At 36.9% G+C, this 26971-nt stretch overlaps 2 protein-coding genes and 2 long non-coding RNA genes across 12 annotated transcripts; 2 read left to right on the top strand and 2 right to left on the bottom strand.

The window, feature by feature from the left end:
- Positions 1-11185: 11185 nt before the first annotated feature.
- Positions 11186-14317, top strand: LOC113049964 (serine/threonine-protein kinase pim-2-like). The gene is made up of 9 exons (XM_026212699.1): positions 11186-11547; positions 11902-11964; positions 12076-12321; positions 12591-12743; positions 12858-12949; positions 13060-13110; positions 13294-13672; positions 13770-13946; positions 14067-14317. Exons 1-9 carry the CDS (start codon positions 11271-11273, stop codon positions 14198-14200), a joined length of 1572 nt encoding a protein of 523 aa, XP_026068484.1. The 5' UTR covers positions 11186-11270; the 3' UTR covers positions 14201-14317.
- Positions 11858-17018, bottom strand: LOC113049974 (uncharacterized). Of its 6 annotated transcripts, none has more exons than XR_003276683.1 (8): positions 16235-17018; positions 16076-16158; positions 15929-15986; positions 14311-14468; positions 12835-12983; positions 12642-12758; positions 12094-12260; positions 11858-11954 (listed from the first exon to the last, which is right to left on the bottom strand). It is a non-coding gene; the product is annotated as an uncharacterized LOC113049974 (long non-coding RNA). The 6 variants fall into 6 exon arrangements; XR_003276681.1 differs by having other exon boundaries at positions 12609-12733; XR_003276679.1 differs by having other exon boundaries at positions 12642-12733; positions 16235-17015.
- A 953-nt stretch (positions 17019-17971) lies between these two features.
- On the top strand, positions 17972-22018 carry LOC113049938 (serine/threonine-protein kinase pim-2-like). 2 transcript variants are annotated; one of them, XR_003276675.1, is made up of 9 exons: positions 17972-19197; positions 19553-19615; positions 19727-19972; positions 20236-20388; positions 20504-20595; positions 20706-20756; positions 20940-21318; positions 21416-21801; positions 21933-22018. XR_003276675.1 is itself a non-coding variant. In XM_026212683.1 (9 exons), the coding sequence occupies exons 1-9, from the start codon at positions 18723-18725 to the stop codon at positions 21844-21846; spliced, it is 1770 nt and encodes a 589-aa protein (XP_026068468.1). In that variant the 5' UTR covers positions 17972-18722; the 3' UTR covers positions 21847-21963. The 2 variants fall into 2 exon arrangements, 1 of the variants encoding a protein (XP_026068468.1); XM_026212683.1 differs by having other exon boundaries at positions 21416-21592; positions 21713-21963.
- Positions 19509-23497, bottom strand: LOC113049950 (uncharacterized). 3 transcript variants are annotated; one of them, XR_003276678.1, is made up of 6 exons: positions 23411-23497; positions 21957-22154; positions 20481-20629; positions 20287-20403; positions 19745-19911; positions 19509-19605 (listed from the first exon to the last, which is right to left on the bottom strand). It is a non-coding gene; the product is annotated as an uncharacterized LOC113049950 (long non-coding RNA). The 3 variants fall into 3 exon arrangements; XR_003276677.1 differs by having other exon boundaries at positions 20254-20378; XR_003276676.1 differs by having other exon boundaries at positions 20287-20378.
- Positions 23498-26971: the final 3474 nt, after the last annotated feature.

Below are 26971 nucleotides of genomic sequence, written 5' to 3'. Positions count from 1 at the left end.
CCGGACTATTGACTAAATTCTTCACTTTGTGTGATGCAATTAGTAGTGAATATATGTTATACTGCATATATTAAAAATGCAAGTAGTTCTATTTTATCTGGGGCTAATATTAGGGAGTGGAACTTCTCATTGTAAAGATGTTATGCATTTTTTAAGATTCCATAAACTTTAATAAAGGAATTTTGTGCAGAATTATACTGTTCAATATTAAAGGTAGTCTATTAAAACTGCCCACCCGATGTACTACAAAAAAGTGACATGACATACAGCCAAGTATGGTGACCCATACTCATAATTCAAAAGAGCTGTTCAATGTCCAAAATAACCCATATTTATGGACAGCAGAGTTCTCAACAAATCTATTCTTTTAAACCAGTCCTTAAAATTATGAGCTATGCGACACATTTTTCCAACCCAAAACCCTCCGAAATCAAACTAAAAACATTTAATGCATTAAATGCAGATGGCATTAAAGGTTGGAGAGTAGACCTACTGCACCTGTGTCAGCTGCTGGACAAGTCCTTCACAATTTCATTTGTCAATTCAGTAGCTGGTGAGATGGACCACGTGTGCTGCTGTCTTCCTCCTCTCTCAGCATTAGGTCACTTATTTGCTTAAATATAAGTTTGCTAATAGATTTGTCAATGTACTTAGTTTCCTTCAGCTAGTCATTGCTTTCACTCATGTCACCAGCGTATGTATACATAAATCAATTCTCTGTCAATCAGAATGAATCAGAATTTGGTTAAATTTTAAATTATATGTAGCCTACCCTAAACTTCACAATCCTATTCCCATATTCGGTTGTAAAACTTTAGCGCATATGCAGATTAGTCAGCACGTTCAAAACCAGAGAAACCTAGCGCCGTGCGCATAACTGCTGTCAGAAAATCTGTATTAGAAATGTAGTTATAGGATAATTCAGATTCCCCACTGATCATTTCGTGCAACGTAAACAAGCATACACTTGTGCACCACAGCACTGCGCATGTGAACTACCGTTTTAATGCCCCTGAGAAACTAGTCGGCTATGTTTCTCTTGGACAGATTTATGATGACTTCTCATGCCATCGGATATTCCCGTATTCCCACTTATAAAGTAGCGCTTGAACTTGTCACATTCAGTGCTTCGTTGTCGGAAAGAATAAAATGTAGCATCACACTGGTTGACGGCAACCGTAAACATTCACCGCGCTGGATAGTCAGCTTGCTGACGATTCTAGAAATTTTCCATTTCAAACACATGCTTTTTTCACTGTTTATAAACTTACAATATGCTTCAAATGATGGTAGTGTAGTTGCTGTGGAAATAAAAAATAAAGTGTAGCATTGACAGGAGTGATCATGCCCTATACATGTTTAAAGTTTATGGACACCCAACCTGGATACTTGAGTATAGGCTATCAAAATTATCTATGAGTTTCCCAGTAGTAAGTACTTCTGTCATAATAGGCTATAATAGCTACAACCGCTGTGTACATCCAATTTCTGATTAGGAAATTTACAATAATTCCAATCTGATTAAACAGATTATTTTGTGAATATTGGACCATGAGGCACAGAGTGTAACCTATAAACAGAAAAAAGGTATGAATTTATAAATATTAATAAAATAGATGTGCCAACAGATTAATATATTTATTTATTGCACTTTTTGACGCACCCTTCTTTTAAGCACAACACACACTGCTGAAGAATAAGCACATTTAAAGCAGATTTAACTGTAAAAATAGGTGTCATAGGGTGTCACGGAGTAACACCTATAGTACTTAATTAAATACGCATCCAGAGACTTGCAAAAGTTTCTTCAAATTACATGGGATTCCAAATCAGTTTCATTTGGGAGCTCTCACTGCATTCCACTGTCGGAGGACAGGACTGTAACCTGCTCTCTAGATGTCATCTTTAATGCATCAGCTCTTCAACATAACAGAACAACTATATTACAGATTTACACACTTCATGAAGTGCCTTTTAAAATAGTCACCCAAATGTCATTTTGTGGATCTGCTGTATTCACGTCAGTCTGCTCAAAATCTGCACCTTCATATATGAAAGTTAAAACACAAGGTTGTGGTAGTTTGAAGGGGAATTTCTGAAATACAAAGAAATTATAGTTATGCTCATGCTCAAACGAAACGAGATTTGGGATGTGGGACTGAACTGAATTCATACTTGCTCTATTAATGCTACATTACCACTTTACCACAGTTTAAAGTTTTGCACACTATTCCAAAACTAAACTCAATAAAGAATATCTTTCAGTGGTACTCTTTTTGGAGAAGATGTAAGTCCAGATATTAATTTAGCTTTGCTTGGATGTTCTGAACCTATGTCAGCAGTAACACATTCTCAGCTATTCTCAGTCTCTTTATGTTTGGCTTGGTGGTATCTAAAAGGGTGAATTCGATGGATAAAGTCCACTTTACCACCTAGTTTCAATTAATGGTTGGCTGAAATGGTTTCTTCCCTCAGGCTCAAATAGATTTGTTTTTCTTAGATCAATGCTTCTAAAAAAATATAAAATCTGGGGCCCCTTCCTTAAGAGTTGAAATTTGTTTTTCACTCAATTTTTAATGTCTTCTTCAGCTGGCACATGACATGTATTCTTCTTCTTGCATCAAGAAAGATTGCAGACTTCATTACCGAGTTCATTGAGTTTGTAGATAGTGTTTCAATGGTCCATTTAAGAGATAGGTGGTTTCTTTTCTTTTTGTAAAGTACAGTATATTTTTTATGTACAATTCTATGTACAAGTTCCAAGATGGCGGCATGTGTGAGGCGTGTGTGAAAAGCCTGTGTTTTCGCGCTCATTTTAAGTTTTTTACTGTAAAGGAGATCAAATATTGTCTTTTAAGGCTGTTTTAAAGTTTGTGTTGGTCCTACATTTCCATTATAATTCCATCTCAAATCTACTCTTAAAATGTGTTCATATCCTCCACTGCTGTGGATCCCCATGGATGAAAGACCTTCTATCGCTGACAAGGGAAGAGTTGAATCTGTGCCGTATTTCTGGATTTTCCCAAGGGCTGTGACTTTTCTGGAGCCAGTTGGTGGAGGTACTATTATGAGGATTAAGATGTATGAGATGTGCATCGTCTTTCATGTGCTTTTCATTCAGAGTTGAACCCTGAGGTTTGCATTGCCTGTGGAAAAGTTGTCTCCTTATGTGACAGTTCGACAGCCGGTGGAGCGAGGAGAAACTAATAATCATATGGACTGGATTAATTACAGAACAATAAGAAATAATTGGACACAATTTGTAAAAAAGCTCTAAATGTGATTATTATTTAAATATGATAAATTAGAATATTAGTGATCCATTTAATTTCTGGAAAATGATCAAATCAGGTCAAAAAACCTCTACCAATCTACCTGATCATTTGAAAATAAATGAGAGCATAATTAAAGATAGAGAGAATATAGTTACAGTAATTTAAGGGAACAAGAAAACGTGGAAGTTACTGTCACGTTTGGTGATACAAGAAACACGGAGAGATCCAAGTGCGGGTATGATATTTATTCAGGGGTAATCCAAAAGGTGTAAACAGTCCAGGCAGGGTCAAAACCAGAATATCCAATAAACATGAACAGACAAAACACAAGGCAGGATCAAGACTACGGATTAGCATAAGACAAGGACTCCGTAACACATACTCAGACAGACCGGGTATAAATACACAGAAGGTGATGAGGGAACTGGAGACAGGTGGGGAATAATCAATTAACCCAAACAAGGAGGAAGGTGACCAAATAAGGGAACAGACAGTCAATAAGGTGACAGACACCGTGGGAAAGGAGGACATCTAGTGGAAACCCAGGGAACACAACCCAGACACTGTGACAGTTACTTCATGTTGTACCACTGTTTAGTTTTACTCCCATTTTAGCTATCAAATTTGGATATTAAAAAATCATCAGTGTCTGATAAAATAGAACCTTAAATTTAAGTAAAACATACAACTGATGGGCTCTGTTATAACTTAAACTTATAACAGAGCCCATCAGTTGTATGTTTTACTTAAATTTAATTTAAGATTAACAAATGTTAATCCATGGAAATTAAAAACGTGGAGACCCATCAGTTTTGGATAACTGTCGGCCAGTTAGTACTGTAGGTTGTCTGTGTTGGCAAAAGTGTTTGAATCTTTTGTTAATGATCAGTTCTTAACTGAAAATAAGTGAAGCAGTTCTTAACTGAAAATTATTTTTTTAATTAATTTCAATCAGGATTTAGATCGGGTCATAGTACTAGCTATGCTGAATTCAAATGATATTGTTAAATGTTTGTATAGTAAACAACATTGTGCAGCATTTTTTGTAGATCTCTCTAAAGCATTTGACCCTGTACATCATAAAGTTTTATTACAGGGGCTAAGTTGTATAGGTTTTAGTGAAATGGCTCTAAATTGGTTCAATGATTATTTATTGGAAAGAACTCCATGCGTCTCAGTTGTAAATTTTATTTCAAATGAACAAAAAACTACAAAAGGTGTTCCACAGGGTTCTATTTTAGCACCAGTTTTATTTTCTATTTATATTAAAGCTGCGGTAGGGAACTTTTGATGCTCTAGCGGTTAATAAACAGAACTGCTTGCATCTTGCGGAAGAACATCGTAGCCGGAACTACTTCTCTCTGTTTATGTCTATGAAGAATCACAAAGATACTGGGTTACTCCGCCGCGGTACCCCCGAAGCAATCTAAAATAGTCAGAATATAAATATTATTATAGGTGCACCCTAGTGATTCAGGACAAGCTAAAAACACAGTTTTGTAAATTTTTAACACAAAAAAAGTTACGAACCGCATCTCTGATTGGTTGTTTCTTACCGGGAGCGGCGAATTTCTGCAAATGGCAATAGGACCACTGGGAGGAGCCAGAGGAGCTTGATTTTTTCACAGATTATCTGTCTCATATTCTACTGTGAGGACATAATGGGCCCTATCTTGCACCCAGCGCAATTGATTTTGTACACTGACGCATGTGTCATTCCTATTTTGCACCCGCGCAAAGCGCGCTTTTCCCTCCACAGAAGCACGTCGCTAAACTAGTGAATGAACTTGCGCTCCCTGGGCGGTTCAGCGCAAAAAAGGAGGCGTGTTCCGGCGCAAACAATCCCTGGTGCTATTTTGCTGTTCCATTAAACAATTGCGCCACTGACCAGAAAAAACCTAGTCTAAAGTCAGTGGCGCGTTGCGCGTTGTTCATTATGCTATTTTAAGGGCGCATGCTTGACCATAATGTATAGCGTGCACAACGCGCATACACTTTGCTCATGTAATCTACACAGATGCAACAGTTATTTTTGCAAATCATAAATTGTTACACTAAAAAAATATTAACACATGAGATGACGGAAATCATTGTGGTGTGCCACGAAGATGTGAAAAAAATAAGCATAAATCTAGCTTACAAATTATTCAGGCTAATTATTCTCCCATCCCCATACAACACACCTTCTCTGTCTTTCACTGCTCTTACAAGAACATCAGTCTCCTCGGCTGTGAACCGCTCCTGGCGTGCGCCTGGTAAATACGCCATAATAATAGCAATCCATAATGGAACTTGCGCACCTGCTTTTAAAGGGAATGTTGGATGACGCTCTGATTGGTTTATTTCACGTTACGCCCAAACCACACCTATGAATAATGAAGCTGCTTCAGACCAACCCATTTTAGATTTGCGCCGGGCGCAAGAGCCATTTATCCCGCTGGGAAAATAGCAACAGCGCCGAGACCCGCCCACAAACTTACTTGCGCTTCGCGCTTTGACACTTGCGTTTCAGATCGTTAAAATAGGGCCCAATGACAGGTTTCACAAATATGTAAAAAAAAAAAAAAATACATTTTTACAAAAGTTACCTACTGCAGCTTTAAATGCATTCAGGATGATGTAATGTATCCTGCTGTAATGAGGCTCACCTAAAATATTATATTGCATATTTTAATTCATTTTAATGTTATATTATATGTTTTACTAAATCACATTTAAATATCACACCCAGTGTCTTCATACACGATGGCAGACAGCAGCAATGATGTTAACGAACACACAGGTTATATAAGTTAAGCTGCACATCTAACTTTTCTGATTGTGTTCTTATTGCTCTTTTACAGGTTCTTTCACAGTCTGAGAGGATATTTTACATAAAGGCAGGAGTTCTCGTCCTGCAGCTGTACTGCAACACTGACATTGTCATTTGCAAGCAAGGCAGGACACCCAGCATCAGACATTTTCCTTTTTACACAAGTAAACACCAATCCACTTCCCTCAGCAGATCATACAGAAGCTCTACCAGAGCAGCATAATTGATAACCTTCGAAAACCAAGTGGTCAATCCCTGGAGGAGGAGTTACCCTGACTGCCACCATATGGTCAAGCTTTGGGTGAAGGCCAGAAGAAATAGCAGTGAAATCAGAAAAACTGAATCAATAGCAACACAGTAGAAACATTGGCTCTCTTTCCCATTGAACAGAACAAAATAAATGGCTTCCATTGTGGAAAAAAATAAATGGGTTCCATTTGTGTACAAAATTGCTCTTCTGTATAGCACCCCTACAGAATGTCTATTTTTTTTAACACACTCATATGAGAATGGCAAAACTGGGCATTTTGAGTAGTTTGGAAGCTGAACAGTGGATTCACAGGAACAGATTTTTTTTTCTGTTAGCTCATTTTGTTCAACTTTCTGCACTCCCAATGTCACAAAATGCCTGTGAGACGTTGTACCTGTATTCAAGTAATGTATTGACCAGCCCTCAGCACACATGGTTGAAATTTGCTTTGTTCAGCCACCATATGTTGTGTAACATGATATATGTAAATATCTATATGCTTTAGATTTTTGAATACATATATCACTTATATTGCTCTGAAAAAGCATCATCACTCCGGTTTGTTTATTTCCCCCAATGGCCATAAAAGAATACATTGTTCTATCTACAATACATTAATTTTTGCATAATTTGGCTTTGCAAAAGATTGAGTAGCTCTAATAACCCCCATGGGATAGACTACATAAATCATTGATCCAAGCACATGCATTTTCCATAATTAATTCCCTTTAGCTCTCCAAGTGCAAACATGACATCACGCCACAATTAGTTCCAAAAGTGTGATCTGATGTATCAGTATTTAAAACATTATTTGAGTTAATGTCATGCTTGCCTTTCTCCGAATCCTGTGGTCTAGCAGCTAAAATCATGAGTCCTCTGTGGCCTTATTCTCATATCATTGATTCCTTCTAGACTGGATGAAATGGCCTTGTATGAATCAGAAACCTTCCCTGACTCCCCTGCAATGAGACAAGAGCAACATCAATGCCCAAAAAGCACTAAAATGGAGATATTGTTCTTAATGCTCAGCCGACTAATCAATCTGTGAGACCATTGTTGATTCTTTGTGGCACAACAAGGAAGATGCGATTGATTTTATGCTTGTTATATGGGACAACAAAGAGATGATCCAGAAACAAAATTATTATTAATTTTATAATTATAATTCAATAGTTTTGCCTTGTTTATCAATCAGCCGTTCAGTCATTAGTACATGGTTATGAATATAATAAGGCCCAGTGCTTGGTGTGGTGCATAATTAACACATAATTTCCCAAATGAATTAATGAGCAGGGATTATTTAATAATTCAGACAGAAATGAAATTTCTGTTATTCGCAGAAAGAAAGAGAGGAGCAAATTGAGTACATTGAAGCTCAAACAAGGCTTGATGTACACTATTGTATATTGTACTAAAAAGCACTTTTGTGAATGTTTTTAAATTAGAGCCAATAAAAACAATTATAAGGCAACAAACAATAAAGAAGGCACTTTCAACGTGGCTTTAACATTTCAACACGTGAATTTATAATATAAATATCTGAATTGATGATAGCTGGTGGAGAGTGGCACAGGCCCTCCAATCTGAGGCATTAATTAGCCTTCGGGTGAAGGACACGCGCTCTTTAACTTGTAGAGAAATTATACAGTTAATGATGGTAAGCAAAGGATCATGATAGTGCACAATACAATTTTGAATATAGAAAATGGCTGCAAGCAGCAATCATCATGACTGAAGCAGCAATGGCTCTGACGTGGAAAATATGGACACCAGTGGCATATGTGTATCTTTCCAAATAATGTGGTTTTAAGTTTGATAAAATAGCAAAAGTTCATGGTAGTTTCAATGTATATATATATATATATATATATATATATATACACACACACACACACACACACACACACACACATATATATATATATATATATATATATATATATATATCAGCCATTCAAAATAAAAGATAATCATTAGAAAACTTATACATTGTAGTGTGGAAAACCTTATATATTATGTGGACAACATTGATATTACAGACCATCATCTGTCCTTCAAATTGAGGCAGATACATTTTGTATACAAAAAAATAAATAAATAATAAAATAAATAAAAACAAAACCTACATTTTGAAATTCTTGACACCAGGATTTGTAGGAAATCAATTAATGCAAACAAACACTAATGCAAATCTAGGCTACTCCCAAAATTGTCAGTTCACTTATAGTGCCACAAATTTGCAGTAAGTTACAAATTCAATAAACAGTTCCAAGTTTGTTTTCAATTCTTTAGGTACAATGAGTCTATTTAACAGCAGCATTCAATTAATAAAAATAAATAGTTTTATAAAAATAAAATATACTTCATTGTGTGAATTACATATAGCCTACATGGATTCTTAAAGAGTAACTAAACCCTAAATCAACTTTTTTTAGTTAATGATCTGTAAGAATGGGGCTTTATTAGTGCTGTTAATTGATTCAGTAACTTTTTTGACATTTGAGCATAAAGTGTTTTAATTCTACAATATATGGTGCAAAAACGTCTGGGTGCTGCCCTGTTCAGGTTGAATGGTGGCTATTGCAGTTGATTTTTCCTATTGGATGTTGCGGTGGCAAGTGACGTAAGCGGTGGCAGGTGACGTAGGCAGTTTCCAGCTCACCACGCCCCTTGCGGGAGTTAAGACCGCAGTTTGAGCCAGTTGATCGAATTGATATGAACAGACACCTCGACATCCTCCACTTCAGGTGAAGGTAGGTGAGAAGAGTCCTCTACTTCAAATGATCGCTCTGTTGCAAAGCTACTTGCGTCATTACAGTCACTCTCCATTTTAGCGTCTCTGACAGCAGCTGTCAATCAATCCGCCGCACTCGCTCAGCCCCGCCCTCGGTTCGTCCCCTCTATCGCCGCTGTGATCTGCCCACTTTTCAGCATTTTTCAAATATTGTCAGTGGGTGGAGTCAGGCTCTGACCAGGGGTTTAGTTACACTTTAAAGCTTCTAAAGTTATTCAGACAAGACCAATTGAGTGATTTGGTCATCAATACAGACAGACAGCAGCAGGTATTTTAGGCTGCTGTCACTTTAATTTCCAACTACCCACTGGGTTTACGAAGTGGGGATTTATTTTCTCATATTTCTTTGTGCTTTAAAGGGTTAGTTCATCCAAAAATGAGTCAGTCTATTGTTCGTTATCTGGCTCAGCTCAGTGTTCATCTTCAGTTCTCTCTTCACAGCAGTTCAGTCAGTGTACTGTTTGAGCGCATGCATTACTCCGGGATATTGGTTTGTTTGAACTCGGAGGGAGTGTCAGCCACATTAAAAAAAGTGAACAGCTTAAAGGGGGGGTGAAATGCTCGTTTTCACTCAATATCCTGTTAATCTTGAGTACCTACAGAGTAGTACTGCATCCTTCATAACTCCAAAAAGTCTTTAGTTTTATTATATTCATAAGAGAAAGATAGTCTGTACCGATTTTTCCCGGAAAAACTCTACTGGCTGGAGGCATGAAGTGTGGGCAGAGCTAAAGAATCATGAGCGTGAGTAGGCTTTTGCCTTGAGAGCGAAGCTGTGACAATACTGTGTGGACAAAACCAACCAAAACAAACCATGGCTAACAGTCAGATTCAGCGTATATTTATGATCCAGAATCAGATCCAGAGGCTGAAATTTAACAAGAGCAGCATCAGCAACGTCTCTATGTGGTATGTACTGAAACTGTACATATTTGCTTAGCAGTTTTGGAAAATGACTAAAGTTCCACTTTGTCGTCTTTTTTTTTTTAAGCTGTACATGTGGAAAGTGCAGTTTGATGACAACATCGCATGTTGTTTACTTGATGTGCTTACCCGCTGATAGCTAAGTTAAGAACACAGAGATATTTGAAGCAGTTTTGACTGCATTATCCTTAAGAAATAAACGATGTGCAAATCCGGCGTCAAACTGGGCCTTGTTTGTAAAACAAGCATCTTCGAAATGCAGGGGAACAAACACAAACACTTGCACAACTCCGTTGATGCTCTGTAAAAATAAACTCCATCCACTGGATCCTTAATGCTGTTTCTCTTTTGGTAATATGTGCAGGGTTGTCTTGCCCTGGCAACCAAAAACACACTCCTTTTGTGACATTTCGCAACGCTCTCGCTTTGATCAGTGAACATCTGTTGTGCTCTCAGTGCTGTGCTCTACTGGCAGACGTTCCCTCAGGACCCATATAAGGAAATTCCGCTCCATCTAACGTCACACAAAACTTTCCAAGACTTGTGACAAACCGGAAGGAGTATTTTTGGAACAGAAATACTCCTTCAAACGTAAAACTTAATTTTTGAAACTTTGTCCATGTTTAGCATGGGAATCCAACTCTTTAACAGTGTAAAAAACTCAGTATGCATGAAATAGCATTTCACCCCCCCTTTAAGTCATTTGTGGATTAATGCGTATTAGAGATGCGAACCGTTTAAAACGATTCCGTTCGATTTGGTGAACTGAATGATTCGTTTGCGAAACATGTACACACAGTTTCAATGGAGGGACTGAGAGCTCTCGGACTAAATCTAAAATATCTTAAACTGTGTTCCGAAGATAAAAGAAGGTCTTACATGTTTGGAACAGCATAATGGTGAGCTATTAATGCCATAATTTTCATTTTTGGGTGAACTAACCGGCTATATTTACAACCTGCTATGTACATGATACAACAAATTATATCAAGTTAATATCAAATATCATTAGATTTGAATGCTATCGTTCAAAAGAAGACGACGTCACGCATTCCATTACCAACCCCCCCATTCCGCGCGAGCGTTTATGACGTCACAAGCTATTACAGTATATAAACGCACGAAAAAAATCACTTGCTCATTTTATGGGTTGAAGTGTCAGAGGAGTATCTGATAGCGACTATTAGCGAGTGGTAATTCGTAATTGATTTTATCATGGGACTGCTTTCAAGACTAAAAAAAGCGGCTGGTTTGGAGTGTGTACGCGATCCCGGTGTACAAACTAAAGACTCCCGCAACAGCTCAGAGAACCGTCACCCTGATCACCCTGATGCTGTTGACACTGATGGAGGGAGAAATGAGAAGAAGACCAAGAACTTCTGGAAGTGGCCCGCTCTTCACGTTCCTTGCTGCAGAGCTGGAACATATGACCTGGTCAAAACTGAGAAGAAATGCGGGATAGAGGCGGAAATAAATCGGAGATATAGCAATGGTACAAGCACATCAATATCATGATGCAAATATCGATAAACTACATCAATTACAGGAACTTCTGTTGTTCTTCCTTTAAGAAAAAAAACACACTTTCCCATCCCTATCGTCCAAAACAGTACTGCCATTATCACACCAAACATTTTAAAATAACAGTTTAAACATCAGAAACTGAATTAAAGATTTTTCTCCTGAACTTTATTAGATGTCACTACCAGAAATAAATTGGTCAACATTGTTTAGATAAGTTTAGGATAGCAATTCAAAAGTGCCCCAAAACGAAGAACTACAAGAATTTCAGTATTTACCAGTTAATATTTTACTTATATTATTTTTTATTGAATTCATATTATAGCTCCAGCTCTTGAAGTCCTCCCCGCTGTTGAGGAACAGCAGAAACAGGATGTCCTGGACAAGGGTAAGAATAAGAAATCCATAAGAATTAGAAAAGGTTATTATAAATTATAAAATCAATCAAATACATATTTACAAATGTATTTCATAAGGACAGTTGTTTTTCTGTTAATAGGCCAGAGTGTACACGAACCCTCTGTACTTTCCCCCATCATGGCAGAGAACCGTCAACCTAATCCACCTGATGAGGCTCCTGCTGGAGCTGCTGAGACTGATGGAGAGAGAACGGAGAAGAAGAAGAAGAGCTTCTGGAAGTGGCCCACTCTTCACTTTCCTTGCTGCAGTGCTGGAACATATGACCTGGTCAAAATTGAGAAGAAATGCGGGATAGAGGCGGAAAAATATCAGGGACATAGCGATGGTACAATCACATCAACATGTCATGATGATGCAAATATTGATAGACGACTAATTCTTCAGTTACAGGAACTTCTGTTATTCTTCCTTTTCATTCAGAAAAAAAAAAAAAAACACTGCTAACTTTATCACACTAAAGATTTTAGAGTGACAATATAAATATTTTAAGTAACATTTTTTAGGATATCAATTCAAAAGTGCCCTAAATGAAGAACCGTATTAATTGGAGTATGAAATATTTTAATGATTTATTTGATTTCATTCATATTATAGCTCCAGCTGAAGACCTACTCTCAAGGTCAGACAGCCATCATCCTAATTCACCTGATGAGGAGCCTGCTGGAGCTGCTGAGACTGATGGAGAGAGAACGGAGGAAGTCCTCCTCACTGCTGAGGAACGGCTTGTGCAGGACATCCTGGACAAGGGTACGAATAAGAAATCTATGAAAATTAGAAAATGTAATAAAAAAACATTATTATATATACAATATAATATAAAGTTGCATTTCATACTAACCACAATTGTTTGTCTGTTATTAGGCCACTTTTGCAAGTATACAGTCGGCTGCAAGTTGGGTGAAGGAGGATGTGGTAGTGTTTATGAAGGGACTCGCTGCAAGGATGGACTTCAGGTTTATATTTTCTTCACTTCAAAACTTTGCACATCTGTTCAGGAATGATGATTGGAGTGATATCAACTATCTGCACATGCTAATTGTTCATTCTTTGTTTTGTTGATTAGGTGGCAGTGAAATGTTCAAGCAAGACGCCAAACATGCCATCTATCAAAGTGGTGAGTAGGCTGCGCTCTCTATGTTATTGCCTCTTAGACACTGTTTTCAGTTTATCACATCTTATATTAATATTCATCACAGACTACAATTGAGCTTTCTGTAGGCAACTTGTTTTGATTTGTGAACTAAGTTATTATTTGGGAAACAGCCTCCATCTAATCATCGTATCTTCCTTCTTTTAGCCTGGTCATCCCAAACGCCTTCCCATTGAGATTGGCCTGTTGCTCATGGCCAATAAGGGCCCCAGCGTTCCTCAGATCATTCAGCTGCTTGACTGGGAGGATGACGCAGACCACTACGTGATGGTCATGGAGCGCCCCATTCCTTGCGTGGACTTGTTTAGTTTTGTGGAGAACCATGGAGGAAGCCTTGATGAGGGGACGGCACGAAATATTATGCGGCAGGTCACTGATGCCGCTAAAACTTGCTGTAAGCGTGGCATCTTCCATCGTGATTTCAAACTGGAGAACCTTCTGGTGAATGAGGACACCATGGAAGTCAAATTAATTGACTTCGGGTGCGGTGCGCTCATGAAGAAATCTGCCTTCAAAGTCTTCCATGGTATGTGTTATGAACTGCTTGGTTAGTATCTCACAGAAACATATATTTACTCAACATGCTGTGATAATGTATTAAACATCAGGCATCTTTCCTGCAGGCACAAGAGTGTACTGTCCTCCCGAGTTCTACATGAAGGGCAGGTACCACGCAAAACCAACGACAGTGTGGACTCTAGGGTTCATCCTGTATGAAATGCTGTGTGGAGAAGCTCCTACATCCTACGACCGAAGCATGATCACTGTGAAGCTCTGGACCAGACCCGGCTTGTCAAAAGGTGAGATCTTCATCAGACAACAAAGAACTCTAAATCATACAAAAAAGACCAATAGCTTCAAAGAGATCAGGTGTAATGTATAAACGTATGATCAAATGCCTTTCTCGTCTTTTTGCACAGAATGCTGCCAGATGATTTGCGATTGTCTGCAGCCCAAGCCAGGGAAGAGACTCAGTCTGGACAAGATGCATCTCCATGACTGGTTTAAGGTACAGAGTCTAAGATTAGCTAAGCTTTTTCTTGGTTTAGTTTGATCTTCGGTCATCGTGAACTTTTAGTACATTTTTTCCTAAATGTAATGAATTTAGACAAATAATGCTGATTTATCTTTTTGTTTCAGGTCACGGAGTAAGACACAAAGAACCTCAGAAACAACTCTTGTCACGGCCACCCTGTTGTTTTCTGTCTTTCCATCAGTTCATTCAGGCTTTAGCGTCTTGCAGCCCTGCAAGTCCTGGAGGCGTCTGGTGCCTTGACTTGAAGCAACAATACTATATATAAATAGCATTGTTGTTTGGGGATCTGTAAATAATAGTTATTCTTTTATTAGTATTAATTTATTTATTACAAGGAACTTTTTTCTTAAGAAAATGTATAAGATATTTTTTAAAGAAAATGTATAATAAAAGTATATTTGTTTTATATTGTGCTGTTCACTTGTAGATTTTCACAGTGCATTAACCTGCTGTACTTTAGGCTCCTGGGGGTGTATTACAGAAAGATCCTAACTTTAAAATCCTATCTTCTATATGTTTGGTAACCATGTTCATTTCAGTTTGGGCCACATATAAGCCATCACAGAACAGCATTTGCTAAGTGTATTATCTTATTTTAACTACAGATAGGAAGAAACCTCCTAACATTATATTACAGTTAGCACAATACTGCAACCAGCATTACAGACACATAGCTAAACCTATCCTTACAGTAATGCAGTTGCAGATATAAAAAATCCTAATTCTGAATTAAAAGCTAAGGTAAGAAACTTTCTGTAATGCACCCCCTGCAAAAGTCATTTGGCATTTTTCCTCAGATTATTGTGTTGTCCATGTGTACATATGTTCCGTAAAAGTTTAGACATTATATTCACAAGATTAGTCATTGTGTGTCACACTCAAATATATCAATCTAAACCTCCACAAACATTAAACAAAAATCTGAATTATTGAGCTCACTTTAGCAAACTGAATTTTGTGCCAAATCAGAAGTGGGCTAGAACAAGTTGGAAAATGGTGGAAATTTGCAGAAAAAATCATTAGTGTTTTAAACCAGTAAACGTGATGATTAAACGTGATGATTAAACCTCAGGGACAAGGAAGAGTAAATTCACGTCTGTAGAGTAGAACACAGGAGAAGAAGGTTCAATACTCTTAGTTTATTAGTTAATTTTTGCTTATTAGTATGGTTGAACTGGATCATCAAAGGTCAGCAGGAAAGATATTGCAGGTTTGTATCATATTCTAAGTTTGCATTTCACTTATTTTATACATTTTGATGAATACTAAATCTGTTTTTTTTTTTACTAGTATATACTTATACATATATACGTACGACACCTCAACTTTATGAAAACGTATTATATTAATGCTTAATGTAACACAAAATTTGTTCACAAGACAGACATGCAAGAAACAACTAATGTAACTTACGGTAATGATATTGCTATTTTAGATTTGTGTTTGATTTGATATCAAATTTAATCTGTGAGAAATGTTTCAATCGTCTAGGTACGCACAGCATAACAATATCATTATTACATTATATTATTTTATGAAATGCATACAGTTAATGCAGTACATACAGATAAAACACTGCTTTCGGTGTTTTCCTTGTTAAAAACCAACTTCCCCTAAACCTCCGCTTCGAGTGAAGAAAATATCTCTCTGAGGAAAGTGTAGGAGCACATAACATATTAATGTCCCTATAAATCAATCTAATGTTATAAAATAGACATTTTAAATGAGGTAAAACGCTTAACTTACTTCTGGTCTCTGCCTTCTCTGAGCAGCCTCCGCGTGTGCAGTGCACCGCAGTACAAATCTGTGAGAGACGGTTAGGCTCGTTAGGCGCGCACAGCATTTAAATATCATCATAAAGTAAAATACATGTAAACGAGGTAAAAGACTTACTTATGGTGTTTTCCTTTGATAAAACCAAAGTCCCCGTCTTCTCCCCATCGTGAGTGAAATAAAATATCTCTCTTGAGAAAATTCTTTGGAAAACATCACATAAATATCGCTATAAATCAATATAACGTTACATATTTAAAATGAGATAAAAACACTTACTTTCGCGATTGAAAGGAAATGTCGTTGAGAAAAGTTTATGCGCACAGCAAATAAATATAGTTATAAAACGATATATTATAAAAACACATTTTATGAATAAGATTAAACACTTTATTTCGCCGTTTTCCATCCTCATATGCGCCGCATCGCGAGCAAAGAAAATGGTGTCTGTGAAAAATGTTTCAGATGGGTCATGCGCGCCCACACGAGTCCCGGATGTGACTTACAACACTCAACAGTGTTAATAAAGGTAACTCTGCGTATTTATACCGCCAGAGGGGGCTGTTTACACTAGCTAGTGTTAATTCAACACCACTTTAACACTTTACTCTAAAAGTACCAACACTAGGATTTCAAAACTGGAGATTTTGCTGTGCAGAAGATTATTCAGCAGACCACATTTACAAATTATGACAAAGGCTCTATCCGTCTTAGAAAAGGCACGCATAAGTAGCTGCTACCCCAGAGGATTTTGTACCCTGTAACTTGAAAAGTACTTCTTAGTACCCCACAGGAAGTGTAAACTTTGACTTGAATAAGGTACTTTTTTGTACCCTACCGGATGTGTACCCAAAAGGTACTTCTAAGTACCCAAATGGGAAGATGATAGGACCTTTAATGGTACATTTGTGAATGTTGTACCTTCACTATTACTTTATATGACAATGTACCTTTTCAAAGGGTACATATATGTACCTTTCACCATGCATATTTCATTGTGTACCCTATTTCGTTGGAAAGGTACTTTTTGGTACTCAGCTGTATACATGTTTGTTCCTTTGCTGGCACATTTGTGAAATTTGTACCTTAAAGTACTTTAATTGTACCCTCACTGTACCTTTATTTCTGAGAGTGTACTATTACTACCACTATTACTAATATAAATTAATTATGTCCAGCTGGTTCATCTCACTGGTCAGTTTTTTTGTTGTTGTTGTTAAACCACACACTAGGCAGGCAGAATTTTATTTATGTAATTTTTTTATTTTATTTTTGGTTCTAGTGGTGATGAGTTTACAAAATTAACAGGATTCATGCTCTGATGAGCATGTGCTCACTACATTTCACAAAAATGTACCAAATTTATTTGCATTTGCATTAAAGTGTTGAATGAGAGATTGACAGTCTAAATTCCACCATGGGGGAAATACAGACCAAAAAATCAACATTTATTCAATATCTGTTTTTTCAACACTGTAAAGCATTGAATTATCAACCAACCTAACAACCAACTAACCTCAACCAAAATGATGATTCTGATGGATTTCAACATTGAATCAATGTCTCCTTGCTATCTGGATCCACTGTGTGACCGTCTCTCTCTCTCTCTCTCTCTCTCTCTCTCTCTCACACACACACACACACACACACACACACACACACACACACACAAACACATACGCGCGCCCACACATAAACTCCGCATTTGATCAGTCAGCAAATCCTTCAACTAATAACATTCTTACAGTAGGTGATTCAGAAGTGCCAGATTGTTGTAGCAAAGTCAGAATAACCTCCTCTGCTAGGATCATAAAATGGTTGTCCATAAAATGCGTTGCTGTAGGCTACTGTTGTAAGTAATCTTAAAGATTCCTAAATGCATCTACCTTTAGAAAGGCCAAATAAAGTGCTTTTGCATAGATACACACAGCATCTCCCTGACATGGCTGCATTCTTCATCACTAACTGTGGTTACTGAAACCACACCTTCTTTCTTTGCGTGAACATTTGGGCGGCACTACGCAAATATTTCCACATAGTGATGTAGACATGTGGGGGCGTGTTTAAACAAGGCGTTTTTAAGAGGGCGTGGCAGTCTTAAATTTTACAAAGAATATATCTTTGAATTTGAGACTTTAGTCTTTGCAGCTTTACATGTATTCATTGAGCAACAAGAGCTTGTAACACTCCAAAGAGAATGGAAAAATTAAATTAAGAAGGGAATTTCAACATATCTTCTACATTTCATCAGGTGAATATATAAAGTATTATAATATAAATATCTGAATTGATGATAGCTGGTGGAGAGTGGCACAGGCCCTCCATACTGAGGCATTAATTAGCCTTAGGACACAGGCTCTTTAACTTGTAGATAAATGATAGTTAATGATGGTAATCAAAGGTTCATGATAGTGCGCATTAATGTTTTTTATATATGTATAAAAATATGGCTGCAAGCAGCAATCATCATAGTTGAAGCACCAATGGCTCAGATGGAAAATATGGACACCAGTGGCTTATGTGCTATGTAAAAAAAAGTTACATAACAATATAGCCTTCAATTACATATTAATACAGACAGACAGCAGCAGGTATTTTAGGCTGTCACTTTAATTTCCAACTATCCACTGCATTTACGAAGTGGGGAGTTATTTTCTCATATTTTTGTGCTTTAAAGTTTCATGTATAAAACGGCTATATTTACAACCCGCGATGTACACGATACAACAAATTATATCAAGTTAATATCAAATATCATTAGATTTTAATGCTATCGTTCGAAAGGAGACGACGTCACGCATTCCACCCCCCACCCCCCCTTTCATTCTGCGCTAGCGTTTATGACGTCACAGGCTTATTACAGTATATAAAGGCGCGAAAAAATCACTTGCTCATTTTATGGGTTGAAGTGTCAGAGTATCTGATAGCGACAATTAGCGAGTGGTCATTCGTAATTTATTTTATCATGGGACTGCTTTCAAGACTAAAAAAAGCGGCTGGTTTGGAGTGTGTACGCGATCCCAGTGTACAAACCAAAGACTCCCTCAACAGCTCAGAGAACCGTCACCCTGATCACCCTGATGCTGTTGACACTGATGGAGGGAGAAATGAGAAGAAGACCAAGAACTTCTGGAAGTGGCCCGCTCTTCACGTTCCTTGCTGCAGAGCTGGAACATATGACCTGGTCAAAACTGAGAAGAAATGCGGGATAGAGGCGGAAATAAATCGGAGATATAGCAATGGTACAAGCACATCAATATCATGATGCAAATATCGATAAACTACATCAATTACAGTAACTTCTGTTGTTCTTCCTTTAAGAAAAAAAAAAACACTTTCCCATCCCTATCGTCCAAAACAGTACTAACATTATCACACCAAACATTTCAAAATAACAGTTTAAATATCAGAAACTGAATTAAAGATTTTTCTCCTGAACTTTATTAGATGTCACTACCAGAAATAAATTGGTCAACATTTTTTAGATAAGTTTAGGATAGAAATTCAAAAGTGCCCCAAAACGAAGAACTACAAGAATTTCAGTATTTACCAGTTAATATTTTACTTATATTATTTTTTATTGAATTCATATTATAGCTCCAGCTCTTGAAGTCCTCCCCGCTGTTGAGGAACAGCAGAAACAGGATGTCCTGGACAAGGGTAAGAATAAGAAATCCATAAGAATTAGAAAAGGTTATTATAAATTATAAAATCAATCAAATACATATTTAAAAATGTATTTCATAAGGACAGTTGTTTTTCTGTTAATAGGCCAGAGTGTACACGAACCCTCTGTACTTTCCCCCATCATGGCAGAGAACCGTCAACCTAATCCACCTGATGAGGCTCCTGCTGGAGCTGCTGAGACTGATGGAGAGAGAACGGAGAAGAAGAAGAAGAGCTTCTGGAAGTGGCCCACTCTTCACTTTCCTTGCTGCAGTGCTGGAACATATGACCTGGTCAAAATTGAGAAGAAATGCGGGATAGAGGCGGAAAAATATCAGGGACATAGCGATGGTACAATCACATCAACATGTCATGATGATGCAAATATTGATAGACGACTAATTCTTCAGTTACAGGAACTTCTGTTATTCTTCCTTTTCATTCAGAAAAAAAAACACTGCTAACTTTATCACACCAAAGATTTTAGAGTGACAATATAAATATTTTAAGTAACATTTCTTAGGATATCAATTCAAAAGTGCCCTAAATAAAGAATAGTATTAATTGGAGTATGAAATATTTTAATGATTTATTTGATTTCATTCATATTATAGCTCCAGCTGAAGACCTACTCTCAAGGTCAGGCAGCCATCATCCTAATCCACCTGATGAGGAGCCTGCTGGAGCTGCTGAGACTGATGGAGAGAGAACGGAGGAAGTCCTCCTCACTGCTGAGGAACGGCTTGTGCAGGACATCCTGGACAAGGGTACGAATAAGAAATCTATGAAAATTAGAAAATGTAATAAAAAAAACATTATTATATATACAATATAATATAAAGTTGCATTTCATACTAACCACAATTGTTTGTCTGTTATTAGGCCACATTTGCAAGTATACAGTCGGCTGCAAGTTGGGTGAAGGAGGATGTGGTAGTGTTTATGAAGGGACTCGCTGCAAGGATGGACTTCAGGTTTATATTTTCTTCACTTCAAAACTTTGCACATCTTTTCAGGAATGATGATTGGAGTGGTATCAACTATCTGCACATGCTAATTGTTCATTCTTTGTTTTGTTGATTAGGTGGCAGTGAAATGTTCTAGCAAGACGCCAAACATGCCATCTATCAAAGTGGTGAGTAGGCTGCGCTCTCTATGTTATTGCCTCTTAGACACTGTTTTCAGTTTATCACATCTTATATTAATGTTCATCACAGACTACAAATGAGCTTTCTGTAGGCAACTTGTTTTGATTTGTGAACTAAATTATTATTTGGGAAACGGCCTCCATCTAATCATCGTATCTTCCTTCTTTTAGCCTGGTCATCCCAAACGCCTTCCCATTGAGATTGGCCTGTTGCTCATGGCCAATAAGGGCCCCAGCGTTCCTCAGATCATTCAGTTGCTTGACTGGGAGGATGACGCAGACCACTACGTGATGGTCATGGAGCGCCCCATTCCTTGCATGGACTTGTTTAGTTTTGTGGAGAACCATGGAGGAAGCCTTGATGAGGGGACGGCACGAAATATTATGCGGCAGGTCACTGATGCCGCTAAAACTTGCTGTAAGCGTGGCATCTTCCATCGTGATTTCAAACTGGAGAACCTTCTGGTGAATGAGGACACCATGGAAGTCAAATTAATTGACTTCGGGTGCGGTGCGCTCATGAAGAAATCTGCCTTCAAAGTCTTCCATGGTATGTGTTATGAACTGCTTGGTTAGTATCTCACAGAAACATATATTTACTCAACATGCTGTGATAATGTATTAAACATCAGGCATCTTTCCTGCAGGCACAAGAGTGTACTGTCCTCCCGAGTTCTACATGAAGGGCAGGTACCACGCAAAACCAACGACAGTGTGGACTCTAGGGTTCATCCTGTATGAAATGCTGTGTGGAGAAACTCCTACATCCTACGACCGAAGCATGATCACTGTGAAGCTCTGGACCAGACCCGGCTTGTCAAAAGGTGAGATCTTCATCAGACAACAAAGAACTCTAAATCATACAAAAAAGTCCAATAGCTTCAAAGAGATCAGGTGTAATGTATAAACGTATGATCAAATGTCTTTCTCGTCTTTTTGCACAGAATGCTGCCAGATGATTTGCGATTGTCTGCAGCCCAAGCCAGGGAAGAGACTCAGTCTGGACAAGATGCATCTCCATGACTGGTTTAAGGTACAGAGTCTAAGATTAGCTAAGCTTTTTCTTGGTTTAGTTTGATCTTCGGTCATCGTGAACTTTTAGTACATTTTTCTCTAAATGTAATGAATTTAGACAAATAATGCTGATTTATCTTTTTGTTTCAGGTCACGGAGTAAGACACAAAGAACCTCAGAAACAACTCTTGTCACGGCCACCCTGTTGTTTTCTGTCTTCAGTCAGCTTTGCGTCTCGGAGGCTGACAAGATTGGCCTTTCCATCAGTTCATTCAGGCTTTGGCGTCTTGCAGCCCTGCAAGTCCTGGAGGCGTCTGGTGCCTTGACTTGAATCAACAATACTATATATAAATAGCATTGTTGTTTGGGGATCTGTAAATAATAGTTTTTTTTTATTAGTATTCATTTATTTAATACAAGGAACTTTGTACGAAAATGTATATTTGTTTAAAGAAAATGTATAAAGAGTTTAGTAAGAAGATGTATAATAAAAGTAGACATTATTTATATTGTGCTGTTCACTTGTAGAGTTTCACAGTGTATTAAGCTGCTGTACTTTAGACTCCTGGGGTGTATTACAGAAAGATCCTCAGATGGTTTGGTAACCATGTTAATTTCAGTCTGGACCACATTTAGGACAAAATCTATTACAGAACAGTATTTTTCCTAAGTGTATATTATCTTATCTTAAATATCAATAAGAAGAAACCTCCTAACATGATAATACAGTTAGCACAATAATGCACCCAGCATTACAGACAACAACAAAGCTCACGGAGCATTACCAGTGTTCTGTCGATTTGTCCTGCCCTGTCAGATTTAAAACACCTCCCATTAAAACAGTTGGTTGTACAATTCGACAACGAAAAATGCTACCTGTAAAGTTATGTTTATTAATGTGTACACTTACCACCAAAAAAATAAAAATAATAATTATACCTATGAGATTGTTTTATTAAAGTCTATACCAACCCCAACGCTAAACCTACACTTACAGTAATGCATATATATATATATATATATATATATATATATATAAAATTAAAATCCTAAATTAAAAGTTAAGATTAGAAACTTTCTGTAACGCGCTCATTTGGCCATGTTTCCTCAGAGTATTGTGTTGTCCTTGTGTACGTTACGTAAATGTTTTGACATTATATTCACAAGATTAGTCACTGTGTCACACTCAAACATATCAGTCTAAATCTCCACAAACATTAAAACAAACATTAAACAAAAATCTGAATTATTGAGCTCACTTTTGCAAACTTAATTGTGTGCCAAATCAGAAGTGGCCTAGAACAAGTGGGAAAATGGTGGAAATTTGCAGAAAAAAATCATTAGTGTTTTAAACGCACGATGTGGAGGCAAAGAACCCCCTGCAAAGTGCATTTTAATTCATGGCAAACCGTTGATAATCTCGCTTATTCCATGGTCTTTTGCCAAGTTATAGACAAATTAAAACTATATTGTTGTTTGCAGCTCAATATGCCCGCTTCAAAGCAAAAACAGAGATGAAATAATACAGTAAGATCATATTTGAATTCATTTTCGATCATCTGATCGCGAGAGAGAAAGATGACAGTTGTGTGTGTGTGTGTGTGTGTGTGTGTGTGTGTGAGACGTACCTGTGTCTGTGCGTCTCTCTCTACAAACAATGAAGTTGTGATTTTAGCAACTTAAACATAAATATAACCAGCGTTGACCAGTTCACGTTGGTCTCATTACCACGGCAACGTATTTTGAGCGGGGGAGGGGATTGAGGTCACGTGACGAAAGTGGTATACACACACTTGACTTACTTTTCACCCAAGTAGCGATAGGATATATTTTGTGGCTGATGTGGCTTATAAACACGCTAACAATGAAACACAATCTACGATCGTTTTACACTTAAAGAAAGTGGAAATCTAAAGGTCTATTTATAGCCTGTTTGTGTTACAATGCGGGTAAAACATATTTTCCTTATTCATATGATATTGTTAACAAATGTTCAAAGTTTAATATAAGTGAATTTGTAATTGTACTGTTTTGTTGTATAGCCTAATTATATTTTTTCACAATTTGAGTAGAATTTTTACGTCAGGAAAATATTAATATACAGTAGCCTATATTAGTAAAATTCATAAATATTGATATATCTTTTGTACAAGAAACCCACTCATGTACAGAAAATAAAACTGATTGGCAAAGAAAATGGGATGGGACTGTCATAAAAAGTAGTAGTAGCCATTCTTTTTTTCAGTGTCATTTGTAACTTTATCTTATGAGGTAGATAGAGTTGTTGCAGGAAGATTAATTAAAAATATTGCAAAATATGACAGAAAAACAATATTTCTGATCAATGTAAATTCTTCATGTTTTTGCAAAAGAAAGAATCCTGTTTCTAGAAAAATTGGCTAGTACATTGTTAGGATGTGATTAGATTTTTTTTTTTTTAGAGATTTGAGATTTGAATTATACAATCAATAATTTAGAACAAATCATGTTGAACCACATACAGGTGCATCTCAATAAATTAGAATGTTGTGGAAAAGTTCATTTATTTCAGTAATTCAATTCAAATTGTGAAACTTGTGTATTAAATAAATTCAATGCACACAGACTGAAGCAGTTTAATTCTTTGGTTCTTTTAATTGTGAAGATTTTGGTTCACATTTAACAAAAACCCACTGATTCACTATAGAATACTTCATAAGACCAATAATATTTTTTTTTTGGGGGGGGGGGATTGTTGGCTTTCTGGAAAGTATGTTAATTTACTGTACATTTACTCAATACTTGGTAGGGGCTCCTTTTACATAATTACTGCCTCAGTACAGCATGGCATGGATGTGATCAGTTTGTGGCACTGATGAGGTGCAATGGAAGCCCAGGTTTCTTTGACAGTGGCCTTCAGCTCATCTGCATTTTTTGGTCTCTTGTTTCTCATTTTCCTCTTGACCATACCCTATAGATTCTCTGTGGGGTTCAGGTCTGGTGAGTTTGCTGGCCAGTCAAGCACACCAACACCATGGTCATTTAACCAACCTTTCTTAAAGCAGCTTCCAAAAGCTGGTCAGCAGAAGGAAGCATGAAGTGCTCCAACATTTCTTGGTAAATGGGTGTAGTGACTTTGGTTTTCTAAAAACACAATGGACCAACATCAGCAGATGACATTGCACACCAAAACATCACAGACTGGTAACTTGAAATATGAGCTTCTCCACCTTTCCACTAGACTCTAGGACTTTGGTTTCCAAATGAAATATAAAACTTGATCTCATCTGAAAAATAAAAAAATGGACTTTGGACCACTGGGCAACAGTCCAGTTTTTCTTCTCCTTAGCCCTCTTGATGCCTTGACCCCAGCCTCAGTCCATTCCTTGTGAAGTTCATTCAAATTCTTGAATCGATTTTGCTTGACAATCCTCATAAGGCTGCGGTTCTCTCGGTTGGTTGTGCAGCTTTTTCTTCCGCAGTTTTTTTTTCCACTCAACCTTCTGTTAACATGTTTGGATACAGCACTCTGTGAACAGCCAGCTTGTTTGGCAATGAATGTTTGTGGCTTACCCTCCTTGTGAAGGGTGTCAATGATTGTCCTCTGGACAACTGTCAGATCAGCAGTCTTCACCATGATTGTGTAGCCTAGTAAACCAAACTGAGACCCATTTTGAAGCCTCAGGAAACCTTTGCAGGTGTTTTGAGTTGATTAAATGATTGGCATGTCACCATACTCTAATTTGTTGAGATAGTGAATTGGTGAGTTTTTGTTAAATGTGAGCCAAAATCATCACAATTAAAAGAATCAAAGACTTCAGTCTGTGTGCACTGAATTTATTTAATACACAAATTTTACAATTTTAGTTGAATTACTGAAATGAACTTTTCTACAACATTATAATTTATTGAGATGCACCTGTTTGGCTTCAAGAAATAAACTTTTAAGAAATGTTGGAATGTTTGATTAGAGAAAAGATAGAGAAAACTATAGAATTAGTAACATAATTTGTGCTATTACTCCATTTAGTTTCCAGATTATGGATTGGCATGTGGAGGGGTTTGTATTAATTCTCTTAAAGTATGAAGTGCATACTAGCATTTTAATGTTTCCTTGTTAAATTATAATTTTATATATATATTTTTTGGGAACAATGGAAAATGAATGTAAAGAATGTTGAATTCATTTAACAGTGGTGGGATGTGGGGAAAGTTTATATTCAACAATTCTGTAAACAGTCCACTCTTAATGCTTCTAATATATTGTTTCCTTCTAATCTAATTTATTCTATTTATAAATTAATTGAAGATGTTGAATCTGATGTAATAGAACTTCAGATTTTATGTGATTCAACTCAAGACCAAAGCCTTATTCAGTCTATTTAAAAAACAGAGATGATTGGAATTAAGGGACACGGCTCACTAGTGAGATCACATTTTCAGAATTTGAATGAGACTGGTGCACCAACCAATTTGTTTTTTTTTTGGGATCTTGAGAAAAAAAAACAGACAAAGCAGAAAATGATTGGACAGAGCCTTCTGAAATACGGATGATAACTGTTGATTTTTATTCAGCATTATATGCCACAGATTATAAAGAAAAAATAATGTCACATAATTCTTTGAAGGTTTTCCACATGTCAGCTGAAATAAATGCTGTACTTAAACAACCATTGCCATCTGAAGTATACTCAGGTGTGATGAGTATGGCAATGGTAAAGCTCTGGGAATTCTCCTTTCTTTTTAATTTTTTTATGAAACTTTTTGGAGCATAATGGGGTCAGATATGTTAGGAGTTTTTAATGGGAGTGTTGCTGTTGAGCAGATCCTGTTGATTTTTTGAACAGATTTCATAATGAATTGTCAGGTTTAAAAATGTATGATCATTTTTCACCTGTGTGTACTTCAGCTTTTGCAGATTATGATGTTGTTATTATAAGAAAAAATCTAAATTATATTAATAAAATATCTTCAATAGTACATGAATTTGGTATAATTTTATCTGCTAAAATCAATTGGAAAAAGAGTTTAGATTTATTACTGGGAGACTGGAGGTTAGAAAAACCTAAATTGCAAGGTGCATGATTTAAACGGGACTAGTGGAGCTTTGAAATATTTAGGTGTTTATTTGTTTATGAGCTCATAGAAAAAGAAAATTGGAGTCCATTTATATTATATTATATTACTATAATTATAGTCCAATTATAGAG

The sequence above is a fragment of the Carassius auratus genome, chromosome 3 (genome assembly GCF_003368295.1).
Source record: "Carassius auratus strain Wakin chromosome 3, ASM336829v1, whole genome shotgun sequence".
NCBI lineage: Eukaryota > Metazoa > Chordata > Actinopteri > Cypriniformes > Cyprinidae > Carassius > Carassius auratus.
The sequence above is the reverse complement of the archived record's forward strand: the minus strand, read 5'-3'. Positions and strand labels throughout refer to the sequence as shown.

What these genes read in the sequence shown, in the direction of transcription:
- LOC113049938 (XM_026212683.1), top strand. Translation starts at nt 18,723, where the DNA reads ATGCTATCGTTCGAAAGGAGACGACGTCACGCATTCCACCCCCCACCC. An exon ending in ATATCAGGGACATAGCGATG is followed by an intron (nt 19,973 to 20,235) that starts GTACAATCACAT and finishes TTCATATTATAG; the next exon opens with CTCCAGCTGAAGACCTACTC. An exon ending in ACATGCCATCTATCAAAGTG is followed by an intron (nt 20,757 to 20,939) that starts GTGAGTAGGCTG and finishes TCCTTCTTTTAG; the next exon opens with CCTGGTCATCCCAAACGCCT.
- LOC113049964 (XM_026212699.1), top strand. Translation starts at nt 11,271, where the DNA reads ATGGGACTGCTTTCAAGACTAAAAAAAGCGGCTGGTTTGGAGTGTGTA. An exon ending in ATATCAGGGACATAGCGATG is followed by an intron (nt 12,322 to 12,590) that starts GTACAATCACAT and finishes TTCATATTATAG; the next exon opens with CTCCAGCTGAAGACCTACTC. An exon ending in ACATGCCATCTATCAAAGTG is followed by an intron (nt 13,111 to 13,293) that starts GTGAGTAGGCTG and finishes TCCTTCTTTTAG; the next exon opens with CCTGGTCATCCCAAACGCCT.